The sequence below is a fragment of the Balaenoptera ricei genome, chromosome 6, assembly GCF_028023285.1.
Source record: "Balaenoptera ricei isolate mBalRic1 chromosome 6, mBalRic1.hap2, whole genome shotgun sequence".
Classification (NCBI taxonomy): Eukaryota; Metazoa; Chordata; class Mammalia; order Artiodactyla; family Balaenopteridae; genus Balaenoptera; species Balaenoptera ricei.
In genome coordinates this window covers 57,540,825-57,556,128 of record NC_082644.1, presented here as the reverse complement: position 1 = coordinate 57,556,128, position 15,304 = coordinate 57,540,825, and the positions used below count along the sequence as shown (strand labels likewise).

At 35.3% G+C, this 15,304-nt stretch overlaps 1 protein-coding gene across 10 annotated transcripts in view; it reads left to right on the top strand.

Annotated features, from left to right (window-relative positions):
- The window catches only part of CCDC171 (coiled-coil domain containing 171), a 364,663-nt gene that overhangs the window by 264,368 nt on the left and 84,991 nt on the right, over window positions 1-15,304 (top strand). For 8 of the 10 annotated variants that reach the window (XM_059924676.1, XM_059924681.1, XM_059924684.1 and 5 more), the window contains one exon: window positions 10,023-10,154. The exons of the other annotated variants lie outside the window; for them this stretch is intronic. In XM_059924676.1, the coding sequence (XP_059780659.1) occupies window positions 10,023-10,154 (132 nt within the window). The remainder of the gene's footprint in view (window positions 1-10,022; window positions 10,155-15,304) is intronic. 10 annotated transcript variants of the gene reach the window in all.

The window sequence follows — 15,304 nt, the reverse complement described above, 5'->3', positions numbered from 1 at the left end:
GAACACTCCCTAACACCCTACACAAAAATAAACTCAAAATGGATTTGAGACCTAAATGTAAGACTGGACACTATAAAACTCTTAGAGGAAAACATAGGAAGAACACTCTTTGACATAAATCACAGCAAGATCTTTTTTGATCCACCTCCTAGAGTAATGGAAATAAAAACAAAAATAAACAAATGGGACCTAATGAAACTTAAGAGCTTTTGCACAGCAACGGAAACCATAAACAAGACGAAAAGACAACCCTCAGAATGGGAGAAAATATTTGCAAACGAATCAACGGACAAAGGATTAATCTCCAAAATATATAAACAGCTCATTCAGCTCAATATTAAAGAAACAAACAACCCAATCCAAAAATGGGCAGAAGACCTAAATAGACATTTCTCCAAAGAAGACATACAGATGGCCAAGAAGCACATGAAAAGCTGCTCAACATCACTAATTATTAGAGAAATGCAAATCAAAACTGCAATGAGGTATCACCTCACACCAGTTAGAATGGGCATCATCAGAAAATCTACAAACAACAAATGCTGGAGAGGGTGTGGAGAAAAGGGAACCCTCTTGCACTGTTAGTGGGAGTGTAAATTGATACAGCCACTATGGAGAACAGTATGGAGGTTCCTTAAAAAACTAAAAATAGATTTACCATATGATCCAGCAATCCCACTACTGGGCATATACCCAGAGAAAACCATAATTCAAAAAGACACATGCATCCCAATGTTCATTGCAGCACTATCTGCAATAGCCAGGACATGTAAGCAACCTAAATGCCCATCGACAGACGAATGGATAAAGAAGATGTGGTACATATATACGATGGAATATTACTCAGCCATAAAAAGGAACGAAATTGAGTCATTTGTTGAGACGTGGACGGATCTAGAGACTGACATACAGAGTGAAGTAAGTCAGAAAGAGAAAAACAAATATCGTATATTAACACATGTATGTGGAACCTAGAAACATGGTGCAGATGAGCCAGTTTGCAGGGCAGAAGTTGAGACACAGATGTAGAGAACAGACATATGGACACCAAGGGGGGAAAACTGCGGTGGGGTGGGGATAGTGGTGTGCTGAACTGGGCGATTGGGATTGACATGTATACACTGATGTGTATAAAATTGATGACTAATAAGAACTTGCAGTATAAAAAAACAAACAAAACAACTAATACTAAACTTTCATTGGGTTATTTGTATGGAAATATGTTAGTATAAATGTTTCAGAGATTACATGAAATTTCTAAAAATCTTATATGTTCTGGTATAATGTTATAAGTCATAATTCTAGTTATTACTTTAAAGTGTATATCTCAGAAATAACTAAAAAAAATATGTTTGTCATTTTTGCTGTTCATTATTTTGGGGAGTTTTTAAAAAAAAAAACAGACCTCTAATCCAACATAAAACACAATATTTACTGTAAATAGTTAAGTCCTACAAATGCTTTTTGAATCTATATTATGGGCCAGAAACTGTACCAGCCTTTGGGGAAACAAGCAAACAAACAAACAACAACAACAATATTATATATATGTATGTATGTATGTATGTAGGTAGGTATATATCTCATAGTCCCTTTCTTCAAGGTAGAGACACAGATCATTCCAGTATACTATGGTAAATATGCATCCATAAGATGCAGTTCCATATCCATTTAGATAGGGTTATTCATCTATAAGACATGCTTAGAAAACCCAAGGGTTGGCTGGAAATTTCTTAGAAGAAAATTAAAGCCTGGAAGGGGTTTGAAGTATGAGGAAAGATGGGAAAGGCATTCCAGCAGAGAGAGTAGCATGTGCAAGTGCATGGACGCATGAATAGCCAGATAGCCTCAATTCAGTATTAAGTGCAAGGAGAGTGCTGAATGAGGCAGGTGGCAGCCAGATCACGGAAGAACTTTTTTTTTTTTTTTTTTTTGGCCGTTTTAAGAATCTTGGATCTTCATTATGGAGGAAGTAAGACTAAACTAGGGTTTAAGCTAAGGAGTGATGTGGTCAGATTTCTGTACTGAATTGGGGCTCTGGGGGGCACATCTGCAGACTGGAAATACTGAGTAATGAAGGTGGTTTTTAAGAACTGTGAGTCTATAGGCTAGATGAGTGCTGGTGAAGGTTTGGACCAGGAGAGTGATGATTGGTGCTGTCAGAAGAAAGGATATGAAGCTCATTTAGTGAAATGGCGCATGGGGATGTGAAAGGCAGGGGAGGGTGACTCCCAAGATGGGCAGTGTGATTAACTGATGTTGGGAAAACAAAGAGAGGAGCAGGCTTTTTTGCTTTTTTTTTTTTTTTTCTTTTTGTTAGGGAGAAAAAGGGAGACAGTGATGAGTTTTGTTTTGGAAATACTGAGTTTAAGGTAATATGGAGTGATCAGCAGGATATGTGAGTCAGGACCTCAGGGGAAAAGTCAGGGCTAAAGGTAAAGGTTTGAGATTGATTAACATAATTCTCTCTGGCAAAGAAAGAAGGTGGTATAGCAATTGACAGGAAACAAGACGTTATAGATAAATGGGAGGCTAGGAAATGCATTTTGAGAGATTAATTATGCCACTAGAGTTTGAAGTCCTTGAGGGATGGAATTGCTGTCTCCTTAATTTTTATATCCTCAGCATCTATCACAGTGCCTGGTACCCAGTAGGCACTTAATGAATGTTTGTTGAATGAGTCAAACTTTTACCATCACCCAGTCTCTAAACATAACTAAAGCCACCTCTAGATCCAGTGGAAGTCTTGCTGATAGTGTCTTTATTTTTTTGATTGCCAAAAATAGCATATGTATTTACTTTGCCTAATCAAGATCTAGAGGAGAAGGCCTAGATTCAATTATAAGGATGTCCCTAGGAAAGAGAGATATGCTAACAACAAATTTATAGGTAATAGCTAGTTTAACTCCCATGAAGTAGAAAGATGATTACTTCTGTTGTTAGAGTGGATTCTGGAATAAATAGAGTCAGATAGAATCTGACAGGTGAAGACTCTAAATAGCCAAATCTTTAAATGTGATTTTATAATCTTACCTGAAAAAATGGTTAATGACAATATTTGGTAATACATAGTTAACTTTGATTTTTAATTTTCAATGCATTTACAAGGAATACAAAGACCACAGAATAATTTTTAATTAATGAAACTGACAGTTTTTTTAAAGCTGAAACATGGTCATCTGCCTCTAATAACCCAGCTTTAAGTGACTTATTAATGACTCTCTAACTGTTACTTATGATCTTTGAGCCCCTTTCCATTCTCAGTTTCTTGATCCTGGTTCTGAAGATCAGCTGTGCAGGACATACAGGTGTTAGCACAGCTGGCTTGCTGATGACAACTCTTCCATATAGCTGTCTTGTGTGTCATCATTCATATTGTTCAGTGTCATTCTGACCTAGCCAAGCTAAAAATGGTACTCCAGCTCAAGAGGGATTTAAAAACCTTGACAGACTAAAGATGAGACCACAGAATTTCGTGTACGTGTGCTTACCAGTTTTTAGCTTAAACACATCTAAATAACTAATTTCAGTGTGCGTCTGTCTTTACCCTTTGAAAGAATTTACCCTAGGAAAGAAAATATCTTTGTGTGGAGAACTGTAGCAATTCATAAATACATTTCTCTATTCTTGAATATGGGTTTTGTGTTTGTTTAAATAACTCAAGGTCACAGAAATCTATTTATGAGGTGCATTCTATGGTATATAACCTACACCACAGATTTATCATGCTATCTAGTGCCTTTATAAGATGTCCATGATTAAATCACCCTATTTTTCCAGCTTGATAATTTGATTTGAGGGTTCAGTTTTTCACATCCTTAATTGGGATGTAGCCAGCTTGATAATTTGATTCAAAAGATCAGTTTTTTAGTTCCATAATTGGGATGGAACTATAATATGTGGGGTGTTTGTGGTAGTGGTGGATTTTGCCCTTTTTTCTGGTGACAGCAGCAGGCAGTCATTGGAGAGTTCTGGCTCTGCTCCAGAGTTGTAGGTTAAGTTAAATAACCTGCCAGCAAAAGAAGGCTAGTTTCTCACTGCCTTCTTTTCAAGTGAGGGGTTTCTGTGCCTGCTGCAGCACCAGTGGAACGCCTGCTCCTGCTGCAAGTGCCAGGGTCTCCTTCCTGTAGGTGTGGAGCACAGCTGGAACTGTTGCACACATCTTGGAACCTCATAGTTTGGGGATCTTCTATGTGAGATTATGGCCATTGTATAAGGATGATTGCTGCACAGGTACTTGTCTCCCAGTATGATAATTGTGTGTGTGTGTGTGTGTGTGTGTGTGTGTGTGTGTGTGAGAGAGAGAGAGAGAGAGAGAGAGAGAGAGAGAACAGGGAAGACGGGTGGGGGAGAAAAAACATGAATGAATGAAAATGCCCACAGGTCCAATGAAACTACTGAGGAAAATAAGGATGTTTCAATAATAGTCTCCACTGCTTATCACAAAACTACTTATATGACACACATTTTTGCTAAGCTTGCCAGACAAGGGACAAAGGAAAGGAAAAATAAGATAGTGCTGCTTTTTAGGTAGGGAAATGGAAGGAGTACCAAAATCTTGAGCAATTTCCTCATCTATTAACTGTTAATTGTGGATATTTAGAGGCATTATTATTTGTTGCTAGGAGCACTGGACACAGTATCCTCATATTAGGGGTGGCAGTAGCTCTTTCACAAGGCGGATGACAGAATGAAGTGAGGTAGTGTGGTGAGTACTCTGAAAAGTATGAAGTACTTTTGGAAGTGCTAGTGGTATTGTTACTAATAAGAATAGTACTGTACTCTATCCATTTCAGGAATTAATTAGTTAAGGAAAAGGTAAAAGAGGGAAATATCCATTTAGTTGTAACTGTCCATTTTGTGAATGTCATTTCCATTGCGTTGACATGCTTTAATCCCTGCTTCTATCACTAGGCACATACCAGGGTGCTGGAACTGTCTTAATATCTTTTTGTTATCCTCTCTTTCCTACTGCCTTGTAGAATTTGCGAGTTTGAAATGATGTTCTTATTTGATCACATGCTTACTAAGAACCTCTGTATACATAGGGTTTTTTCTGCTGCTAGTGTTATTGCAGAGTATATAGTTGACTCTGGCGGCTTCCCTTCTCTCTGTATTTATAAAAGGCTCTCCAGTATGCCTATGCTACTTGTTTAGCCAAATTTTCTGTTGTTTAGGTATTAGAGTGGTGATCAGTCATTGGGCCAGGAAAGTTAGACCCTGTCAAGTTGTATACCGGACTATGTAAAACTTGAAAGAAGGAGCCAGAAGTATCTGTGAGATGGCACCCTGTGTTAGTGATATAAGGTTTACTCACTAGAAATTGTTCGTACATTCTCTGATGAGATGTGGTCATTTAAAAAAAAATCTATAGATGGTGAAAAATATAGTCTTTCCTTCTATGCCTCTGAGGCAGGGGATGACCGACATTTTCTGTAAAGGGCCAGATAGTAAATATTTTAGGCTTTGTGAACCATATGGTCTCTGTCTCAACTATTCAACTCTATCCTTGTAGCAGGAAAGCAGCCAAAGACAATAGCTAAGTGAGTGGGTGTGGCTGTGTTCCAATAAAACTTTATTTACAACAACAGGCGGTGGTCTGGATTTGGTCCCTGGGCTGTAGTGTGCCAACTGCACTCTGCACTCTAGTGCATAGGGTGAAAAATAATGCCTAGGCTGCTAGTGTGTAGGGTGAAAAATAGAATAAAGAGAGAAGGGAAAGCAATAAGGAATCAATGGAAGTGGAAGGAAGTACAGAGGTGGAAGTAGGACAAAGGAAGGCAGGGAATGGAGGCATAGTAAAACCTGAACACAGGATGCTGAGTGGAAGTTACAGGAAATATTGTTGGGATCTGTATATGACGGAAATCTCTCTGGTAAAAAAGGTTTATTTTGAAGTATTGGGGGCCATAATAGATTGGAATGAATAAAATTTTAGGCAGGTCAGGAGTATGATGTAAAAGTCCGATTATCAGTTGCTTTTCCCAGGCATTCAAGATTCAGGCATTGTGTCCATCTTCTTACACGTGTTCTCAAATGTATCTGAGTTTTTATCAAAACCCTGACTGCTTCATCGTGGGTATCCTATTGGTAAAAACACAACTAGTACCATATTTCATGAATTTTTAAAAAATTAATTGGAACATTGGGTGCAGAGGGCTTTATAACTGTGCATGATAAAAGATGCAGGTTCATATTTTGAGAGTTGAGCAGTTTTTCTAAAAATGGCTAGTTTAATTTCATAGTTGATGTATCTAGCAGAAATAGTTTTTGTGTGTTTTGGTAGGAGTACAGAAAATTAGGAAAGATTGGTGGCTTGTGACAAAACGCTAATCACAGGAATAGGAACAGTACAGTATGGATCTTAAGAATCACTTAAACCTGGAACTGGATTGTTACAATAAAATAAATATTTCATAACGATGTTTTGGCTTCTTAAAAAGTTTCTTTTTTTTTTTTTGCTATATGCCTCTGTTTTTCTTGTTTCTTATGGCATATCTTTGAGAAATATCTGCTTTCTGAAAGTATGTAATACAAAAGGGAGAAAGTAAACTGCTCTTTCTAAAAATCAAAAATTTAGGGTGGAGTAATATAGGTATGCTTTTCTTTATTCTTTATCAAAATATTATGAAATTGTACAGTTTTTATAGAATGTTATAAAAATGTATACAATTTTACAGTTGAGATTTATATTGTGGAATTCTTTGAAAAATTTTATTATATGTTAAAATGAACTGTTAGCCATTTTAAAGTAGAAAAATATTATATATATATTTATTGCTCACATATATAAATAAATCAGAGGAAAAAGGGTATAGAATCTGAATGATAGGATGAATAATGATGTACTATAGCAGAATTAAATGTTGGCTTTTGAAATTATAATTTCAGATTAATTTGAAATTATAATTTAATCCATAGACAGGTGATGATAGTTGTTCTAATCCTAAATTCACACTAAAATCTTTATTTTAAAAGGTGAACCTACTTTTCCCTATAGGAAGAAAAATAATTTTATTGTTCTGATATTGTTACTTCAAAATTTTTTTGACAGTAAAGAAATTTACTTTAAATTCTCAATTTTGGAAGACCATTTTGTATCCAGTGGGCAGTATTTCCTAAAGAAATCCCACTTATCTCTTTTCTGCTCTTAGTCACTTTGTTCTCAGCCTGCTGTTCTATTTTTCTTAAGAACTAATTTAATGAAATAAGGTGAGAGTCTTTTTGCTTACTGTTCTGTGTTGAATCTCTTCCCTGTTTATCCTTGTTCACACACTGGTACTGAGACTTGCCTTTTGCATTCTTTCTGAACAGTCTCCCCTTTTCGCCCTTTATTATTCCTGTTCCCTGTCACCTTTCCTTCCTGCTCTTTGCTGCATCGTTATATTTTCACTTGTCCCAGTGTCACTGTTTTGTATTCTTTCAACATGATGCTTTCACTCCCTTTATCCATTAAAATAAAAGAATTCTTGGTCAATCCTTTACCAAGACTTAAAAAAATCCTTTTCCTTGAAATATTTGGAGACTATTTTAGATGCCTATTTTCAAAGTTTTGATTTAGTTTCAAAGTGGGAAAAAACTCTTAAATTTTAGTAGAAATATTTGTGATATTATATCATGGGGCACCGTCTCTTGATGGCACTGCCAACATTCAACAGATAATTTATAATTTAATGATAGTTTAACACATGCATGTTATTCAAATAATGTTGTAATTATGATGCCCATCATTAGGTTTAGCGATACAACTGCATTTTGAGTTTTTTCCCTATCTAATACAAATATAAAGAATTATTTCATTTGGCAAATTAAATAATGTTGTAGTGAAAATGTTAATTTGACAATAAATCACAGTTTTAAATGCCAGATGCCCCGGCTTAATGTTGTTTCAGAAAGTTTATTTAGAGAATATAAAATGTGGCTTAGTGTTCCTGTACGTCAAGCTTCACAGATGAAGTATGGTGCCTGATATTAATCGGGTTAAAGGACCTCCAGTGCTTGGAGTGTGTTGTGGATTATACCTACATTGCTCATAGCCTCCCCCCCGCCCCCCCCCTTGCCCATATTAGCAATCTGCTTTTGTACTTTGACATCCAGGATTTCCCTAGTGAATTTTGTCACAGAAAAAAGAGAATCATCAATATCGCAGTTAAACTTGACTTTCAAAGCTAATAGTATCTCATTTGGGGGCTCAAATTTAATAAATTTTCTTTGATTCTGGGTGAGTTTTTAAACATCAAACAATGAATTGGCCAGGGTGCAGTAAAATATTTAGATCTATTGACTGTTGTTCAGAAGGGTAGAAGGCAAAACACTAGTGGTTTGATGTTGATAAATTCTCAGTACCTTAATCCACATTAATGTTTTCTTTTATCTGAGTGCACATTGGTGACAAAAAAAAAAGGCAAGAGAAGGTGTCCATACATATAAAATATAAAACTTAAATCATATTTCACAAATGTCTTTGCTTTATTTTGTTAAGTGAGTTAAAAGCATTCTCATCTTAACTGAAGCCTGGAGAATGTTTGTTACAGATAAATATACATTCTGAATTAGGACTCCAGCGTGAATATCATACTCACACTGTTATAGAAATTGCATTATAGTGTATGTTTTACAGCATACACTTTGACATTCACTTATTGACAGAAATTCTTCAGCTCAACTTGAGAGTATACGGATTTTTATAACCTAGATTAGCACGAACGATGAAAGATGTCATCATGTATTTGCGCATGTTTGCTGATTTAAGGAAACCCTATGTAGTATGATAGTTCATTCATAAAGTAAGAAATAATTCAAACAGTTTTACAAGCTGGAATAGAAAAATGAAGGTGGGGATTTCTATCATATTATTGCCAAGTTACATATGAAAGTGCTCAGATAAAACTAGAGATATAAATACATTTATTTGAGCAATGATAGTTCTCCCCATTCTTGACCTTTGCTACCTCATAAAAACTCTTTTTTTCCTGTGGTTTTAAGCTAATTGTATACTATTTATCAAATATATGGTGTCAAAGAGATAATTTTTTAAAACCTATTCAGGTATAAGGAAAGTTAGGAAATACGTATACATATGAAAACTGCTATCATTAAACTGTATGATTAAAGATGAGAGATCACTGGTCTCAAAAGAAAACTAAACTGTGGAATTTTTGAGGCTTTTACTAAGTTTGGAAATTAAAAATGAAAATACCTGTTTCTGAGCATTTTCTTCTGTTTATATTATATAGTGAGCATTTCTCATTTGTCCAGAAGGTGGCAGTGTAATATCAACTGCATGTGATGCAGAGGCTAGCTAGAGAATTGGTGTTTCTCCAATTCTCTGTATCTGTGATGTGTTTGTATTGTTACCTTACTGAATACTTAAAATATAGTACAAACACTACTAATTTTATCCATTATCTTATTTAGAAGTTGTGTGTCCAAGTTGGTTTATATGTATTTAATCATTAAGCCTCAAGTTTAATTTAGAGTAAAGAGGGCAAGCAGACCTCTTGCTAGTATATTTTTAAGTCTCCTTGTGTGTTGAGCATATTTGTTTTTATTCTAGAGTACATATTGAAGTTTTCTTTTCAAAGACTAGTACCTAATAACTATCTTGTTTAATATATATCAGTTAATACCAGTTAAATTAAACACGTTATTAAGAAAGTTAGAATAAGTAGGAGATTGCTGTTTATTTTTGATTTTGTGGATGTTTTTTCCTTCTTTCCTTTTTCTTCTGAGGGTGGAACAGTGAAAAAATAATTCAAAACCTCTTGATCAGAAGAGCTCCAGCGACTCTCCTTCCCTCCCTCATTTCAAGCAGGAGGATGCTTTTTCTTCTTAACATTCTCCCCCAGTACTCTGAATTAGAGATTTATTTGCAACGAAAAATCAATTAGTCCTAAATTTATTCATGGATTTCAGGTCCAGCGATCAATGCAAGTCCACTCAGTGGGCTCAAGGGGACCCAGTTCATCCCAGTTAATGTGTCTGAAGGGGAATTACCATTGATGCTATTTTTTTCCCTTTAGGTCAGAGATCAGATCTTGCTGTCACGGACTGCGGCAAGTAGGAATGACTTCACCCTGCAGCTACCCAGACTGCACCTGGAGACCTTTGCAATGGAGGGGCTCAAGGGCAGGCCAGAGGTTGTAGCGTGCCAGGTTAGAGTCTAAATTACATTGTTTGCTACCGAGACATGTAGAAAAAGAAATTGCACTAACTGTGGAGAATGGAAGCCTCAAAGTACTGTGACTAACTTGAAGAAGATGCAAATAATTTTTCCTCATTTTTCTTCCGTCATGTAACACTATATTTCACAAATAATTGTGTTTTTTTTCTTTAAAGCCTAGAACTAGCCAATTAAATAATCCAGAAAAGTTTTTTATTTTTTACCAAGGAAAAACGTGCGTTTTATAGCTAAGTGCAGTATTAAAAGAACATACTTTTTGGGCAGCAGAGGACAATAAGACGCTAGGCTGTTATCTCTTTAAGCTAGTCTGAATTTGTAGCTCTTATTGTTTTACAATAAATCACTTTAGATAAAATTATCAGGAGAGATATTTGATATTTTTCAGTGTTAATTCCAAAGTATATCCAACATTTCTCAGGTGGTAATTTAATTTCAGCAAATCTAGAACCTAGGTGCACTTTGCATTGAAAAGTATCTTATACTTCAATGTTTAGTTTTAATGAACTTTGTTATATGTGCCAGCTGGGTTATTTCATTTACAAAACTCAAAGCACCAAATCATAAAACCTCAAATAACTTTAAAATAAACTTAATAAAGATATTTATTTTCAAAAACATATTTATTTTCAGATGCTGCAGCTAGCTTTCTATTCTAGATTACTATTAGGTTATTGTGATCATTTTTCTCCTTAGGGTTAAAAATATTTTTTAATCAGACAAAACAAAATTTAGTACGTATTTTATTTTCCCTTTAATGCCCAGTTTCTTTATTAGAAAAATCCATCGACATTATGTAAACTATAGGGAGCCTGGTAATTCAAAAGAGGTTGTCCTTGTTCAATAGCACCCTAGGTTTTTCAATGTATTTAAGAGAAATATCTCTTAAAACTCAGTCCCTTTCACATTTTGAGGTTTAAGATAAACTTTTTCATTCTTCAGTTTATGACCCTGTAAAATTTTAACTTTGTACAAAATTAACGTCAGTCCAAGTGGGGCTATGTTAATTTTTTTCTACATGCTCCATACCCTAATTTAATTTGTTATTAGTACTCAAATTAATGCTCAACAAAGAAAAAAATGCTTGTTGTTTCTTTCATTAGATTGTCCACCATTATATCTAAAACATATGTAATTGTAAAATGAAGCATAAGGCATTTTTATTTTCAGTTATAGGCTAGAATACTGTACCATTATTTAGTACAAGATTAAGATGTACATTTAAAATTTGATTATATTTAAAGTACAATATGATTTGAGATTTTTCTAGTGGTTGTAAAGTAATCCTTTGCTTGGTTATCTTAATTCGGGATCTCACAGGGCTTAGTACTTGTCATAATTCACAAATAAAGACTTCCCCCATACTCTAGATTGTGGTGATTTGGAAAAAGACTGCTTCTTAGGAATGCCATTTTTTGAGGCAAAGCATGAACTCTCTAGAGTTCTGACATCTGTGAATAACAGGAAGGAAATGGATGGGCTTGTATTTTAAACTACTATCTTTTCCAAGTTCTAATAAAAATAGTTATGTGGGTTGCCAGATACCTAAACACTTGGGTAAATTTTGTATTGACGTGCTGTAACATGCATTGTAGTTTAGTAATATATGTTTTGGTTTAGTATCCTGTGCAGAGAAGAGCGCATGATTTGGGCCCTAATAGTGTTTCACACACACACACACACACACACACACACACACACAGGCACACAGTTGGTGATATAGAGTACTTTGAGAAGAAAGACACTGTATTAATTGAAGACCTTAATTATAATAATAACTATAATTATAATAATAATAATAAGTGCCATTTTAGTGAGCACTTACTGTGTAACAGGTATCATGCTTAGCTGTTTAAATAAATGATCTCAGTTAATTCTCGCAATGGAGCTGTCAGATAGATGGCATTATTTCCATTTTACAATTGAAAACAACAACTATAGCAGGTAACTCTCCTCAGATCAACAGCAAGTAAATGGTAGGGCCTAGAGTCTGGGTTTAAGTCTGGGTGTATTTGACTGCAAAGCCTGAACTGGTAAAATCTGACAGTAAAAATCTAGATGCCTGTGTTAAATGGTAAGAGTGAAACCTTTGAAATCTACAGTGGAGGTTTTTCTTCCATTTACAAAGTGTACATTATGCATCTGTGTATGATGTAGGTCATAGTTTATGCTGTATTGTAGACAAATGCACAGATACAAAATTTTGTTTCCATTTGACAGGCTAACATTATAGAACTCTACTTTTCACCTTTTTGCAGTTTGTAAATATATATATTTATGCTAAGTGTGGCTCTATATCTAGGAATTCAGTATTTGTTTAGCTTTGTACTGTGTGCTGATGACGCAGACTGCTCAAAGCGCGCACGGCTTTCGATTATGATGAGGGGGGGACCACTATGCAGGATGTGGTAGTGTCTGAATTATTTGGCCAACATATACAACCAACGTTTAGAGCGGTAGGAGCTGAAGTTTTCCTAGACAGCCACTGTCTGTCTTTTCCAAAGGGGCAAGCTTTATTACAGGTATAATCCTTGATGGAAGGAAGACCAATGAGCATGACTGAAAGTTGAAGAGGATGAGTGGATTACCTTATCTCTCTGTACCCAGAAGAGAATGTGACTGATACTCTTCTACAGGAGATAATTCAGTTCACCTAGTCTCTGCGATCTGCTAGCTTTTAGCCCTGATTTCCTTATCTGCAACAAAGTGTAATGCTAACAATTTCTCAGGCTTGTAGTAAGGTTGAATGAGGCAATGCATGTAAAGCAGAGAGCACAGAGCCCAGCACAAAGAAAGCAGACAACGCTTGGTGGCTCTCATTACTGTGACCAGTATGGGAAACATTGTAAAGCTGAAGTAAGCAACAGTAGCTTGATTTTATTACTTTTGAGGGGTGTGCGTGGGTGGGTTTTTTTTTTAAAGAAATTGTTACTTAGAATCTTTTCTCTATATCTTTCCATTTGTTTCCTTCAGTCTTCCTTGTTTCTTCAAAAGCTTCAAATAATTTTGATTAAGATCAACTGTAGCTCCCTACTTACTTTTCCTTGTTACCTGATGTTCCAGTGAGGCCATGTCGCCAATGTAACCCCTGTTTAAGCTCCTATGGCAAGTTTAGAACTATTATACCTGGGCTTTTATCTCCTAAATAGCAGCTTATTAGTCTACTAGGATACTGGAAAAAAATAAAACACCTAGGTTAGACAAGTTAGCTTTAGCTGAAAAGCGCAGTACAGTGTGAATGCAGAGGACTTTGTAAGAAAAAATATTCTGCCCATACTTTATAAAGATGCCTGTTACTCATCGTCTTACACTTTGAATTGTGTTTTTTCAATAATTATGATATGTGATGCTTTTAATATCTGGAAAATATTAGCAGGCATCCAATAAATGTTTTGCCTCCATTCCCATTCAACAATAAACAACACAGAACAATATCAATATTGATATTATTGAGTGCTTATCCTGTACCAGTTACTGTGCTAAGCACCTTACATTTACTCTCTCATTTAATCCCTGCAACAACCCTATGAATAATAGGTGCTCTGCTTTTATCTGTTTTACAAAGGAAGAAGCTGAAGTTTACTGAGATGAAGTAAATTGCTAAAGGTCACATATCCAGTGAGTAGGGTGACTGGTCCATTCATTCTTTTAATCATGCCTTTCTGCCTTTTTGTAAACCATGGCATAGTGTTTTGTGTGTGTGTGTGTGTGTGTGTGTGTGTGTGTTTTTGGGTAGCTGAGAGGAAAAAAGAATAAAGGTAGGGTCTGTCTATAAAATACCATTTCGTTTGTGAGGAGATCATGGCGAGAATAGAAATCCAAAAGAGATTAATGGGGAAAGTTACTTAAACTGTGTATTTCAGCCTCTTCATCTATAAAATGAAAATAATAGAAGTTTCTAACTCAGTGTGACTATTGAATGGGTTAATCCACCTGAAGTGCTTAGAATAGTGACAGGTACATTGTAAACACTCACTATTTATTAGCTCTCCACTAACATGAAAGGTCGTGAGACCAGGAACTTGGTTTTGTTCACTGCTGCATCATCAGAGCGCAGAACCCTGCCTCACATAGAAGAGGCCCTCAGTATGTATGGGTGAATGAATACTTGATTTCAGACACTTGTCAAGGTGACTTAGGAAGCTGCTGTGCCTAAGTTGTGCACGCCTTTAAGAGACTTGGGATCATTTTTTTTTTTAACTTATAAACCCACTTCATTTAAAAGGAAAAGTCCCCTGGACCATCTCATAAAAGTGTTTAAGGCTTAGTGCACAATAACTATACCTCTGGAAATGTAGTATATTTTATAAATATATGTTTATAAACAGTTCATTAGAAAGGCTTCATCGTGAAACCATTTATTTATGAAGATTTTAAACAAGGGTCTTTACCGTAAATCCAGTAATCCTTTAATCACCCATAACCTACCATGTTATTACAAAGTCCTTACTTGGTATAGTTGTTTGTTATGTGCTATACCCGCAACTTTTGGGATACCACGGTTTTTTACATTTAACTTACTTTCCAGGCATAGAAATTTCTTCCAGCTATTTTGTTGTATTTATAAAGTTAAATCATAAAAGGGCATCTTGAAGGGATTTTTTTTTTTTTTAATGTAGAGAAGGAACAAATACCTTGTACCTAAGTACCTAAACTGTCAGGGAATAAAAATATCAAGAATCACTCAATAATTTTTTACATGTGTTCCCAGTTACACTGCTTAATGCAGCAGCCTTCTAATTGTTGTATAAGAAATGTCTTCATTTGGGCATAGTTAGAAGTTAAAGAAATGTTAGGCAATTTTACTTGAAATCTTGTATTATGTAGATATTTTCTTCTTCAAGTTATTCCATCCCCATAAGTGAATTTTCAGATCTCTGATTATTTTTTAAAACATGAAAATTAGCCATTTTGAATGGAAATATTGCTAAATATGTAGAATACTAATATGTAAAATTGCCCAGTTGTCCCTGAAAGACTAGATGACTTCTATTAGTTCTTTAGTTTCCTTTTTAAAGTATGGTTCTTTATTTTCTGATACTAAAAGAAAGTTTTACCTTCTTTTTATAGTTCAGGTCTTCCCTTATTTTCAGATGTCCATTCTCACTGGGTTCCTAATTTACA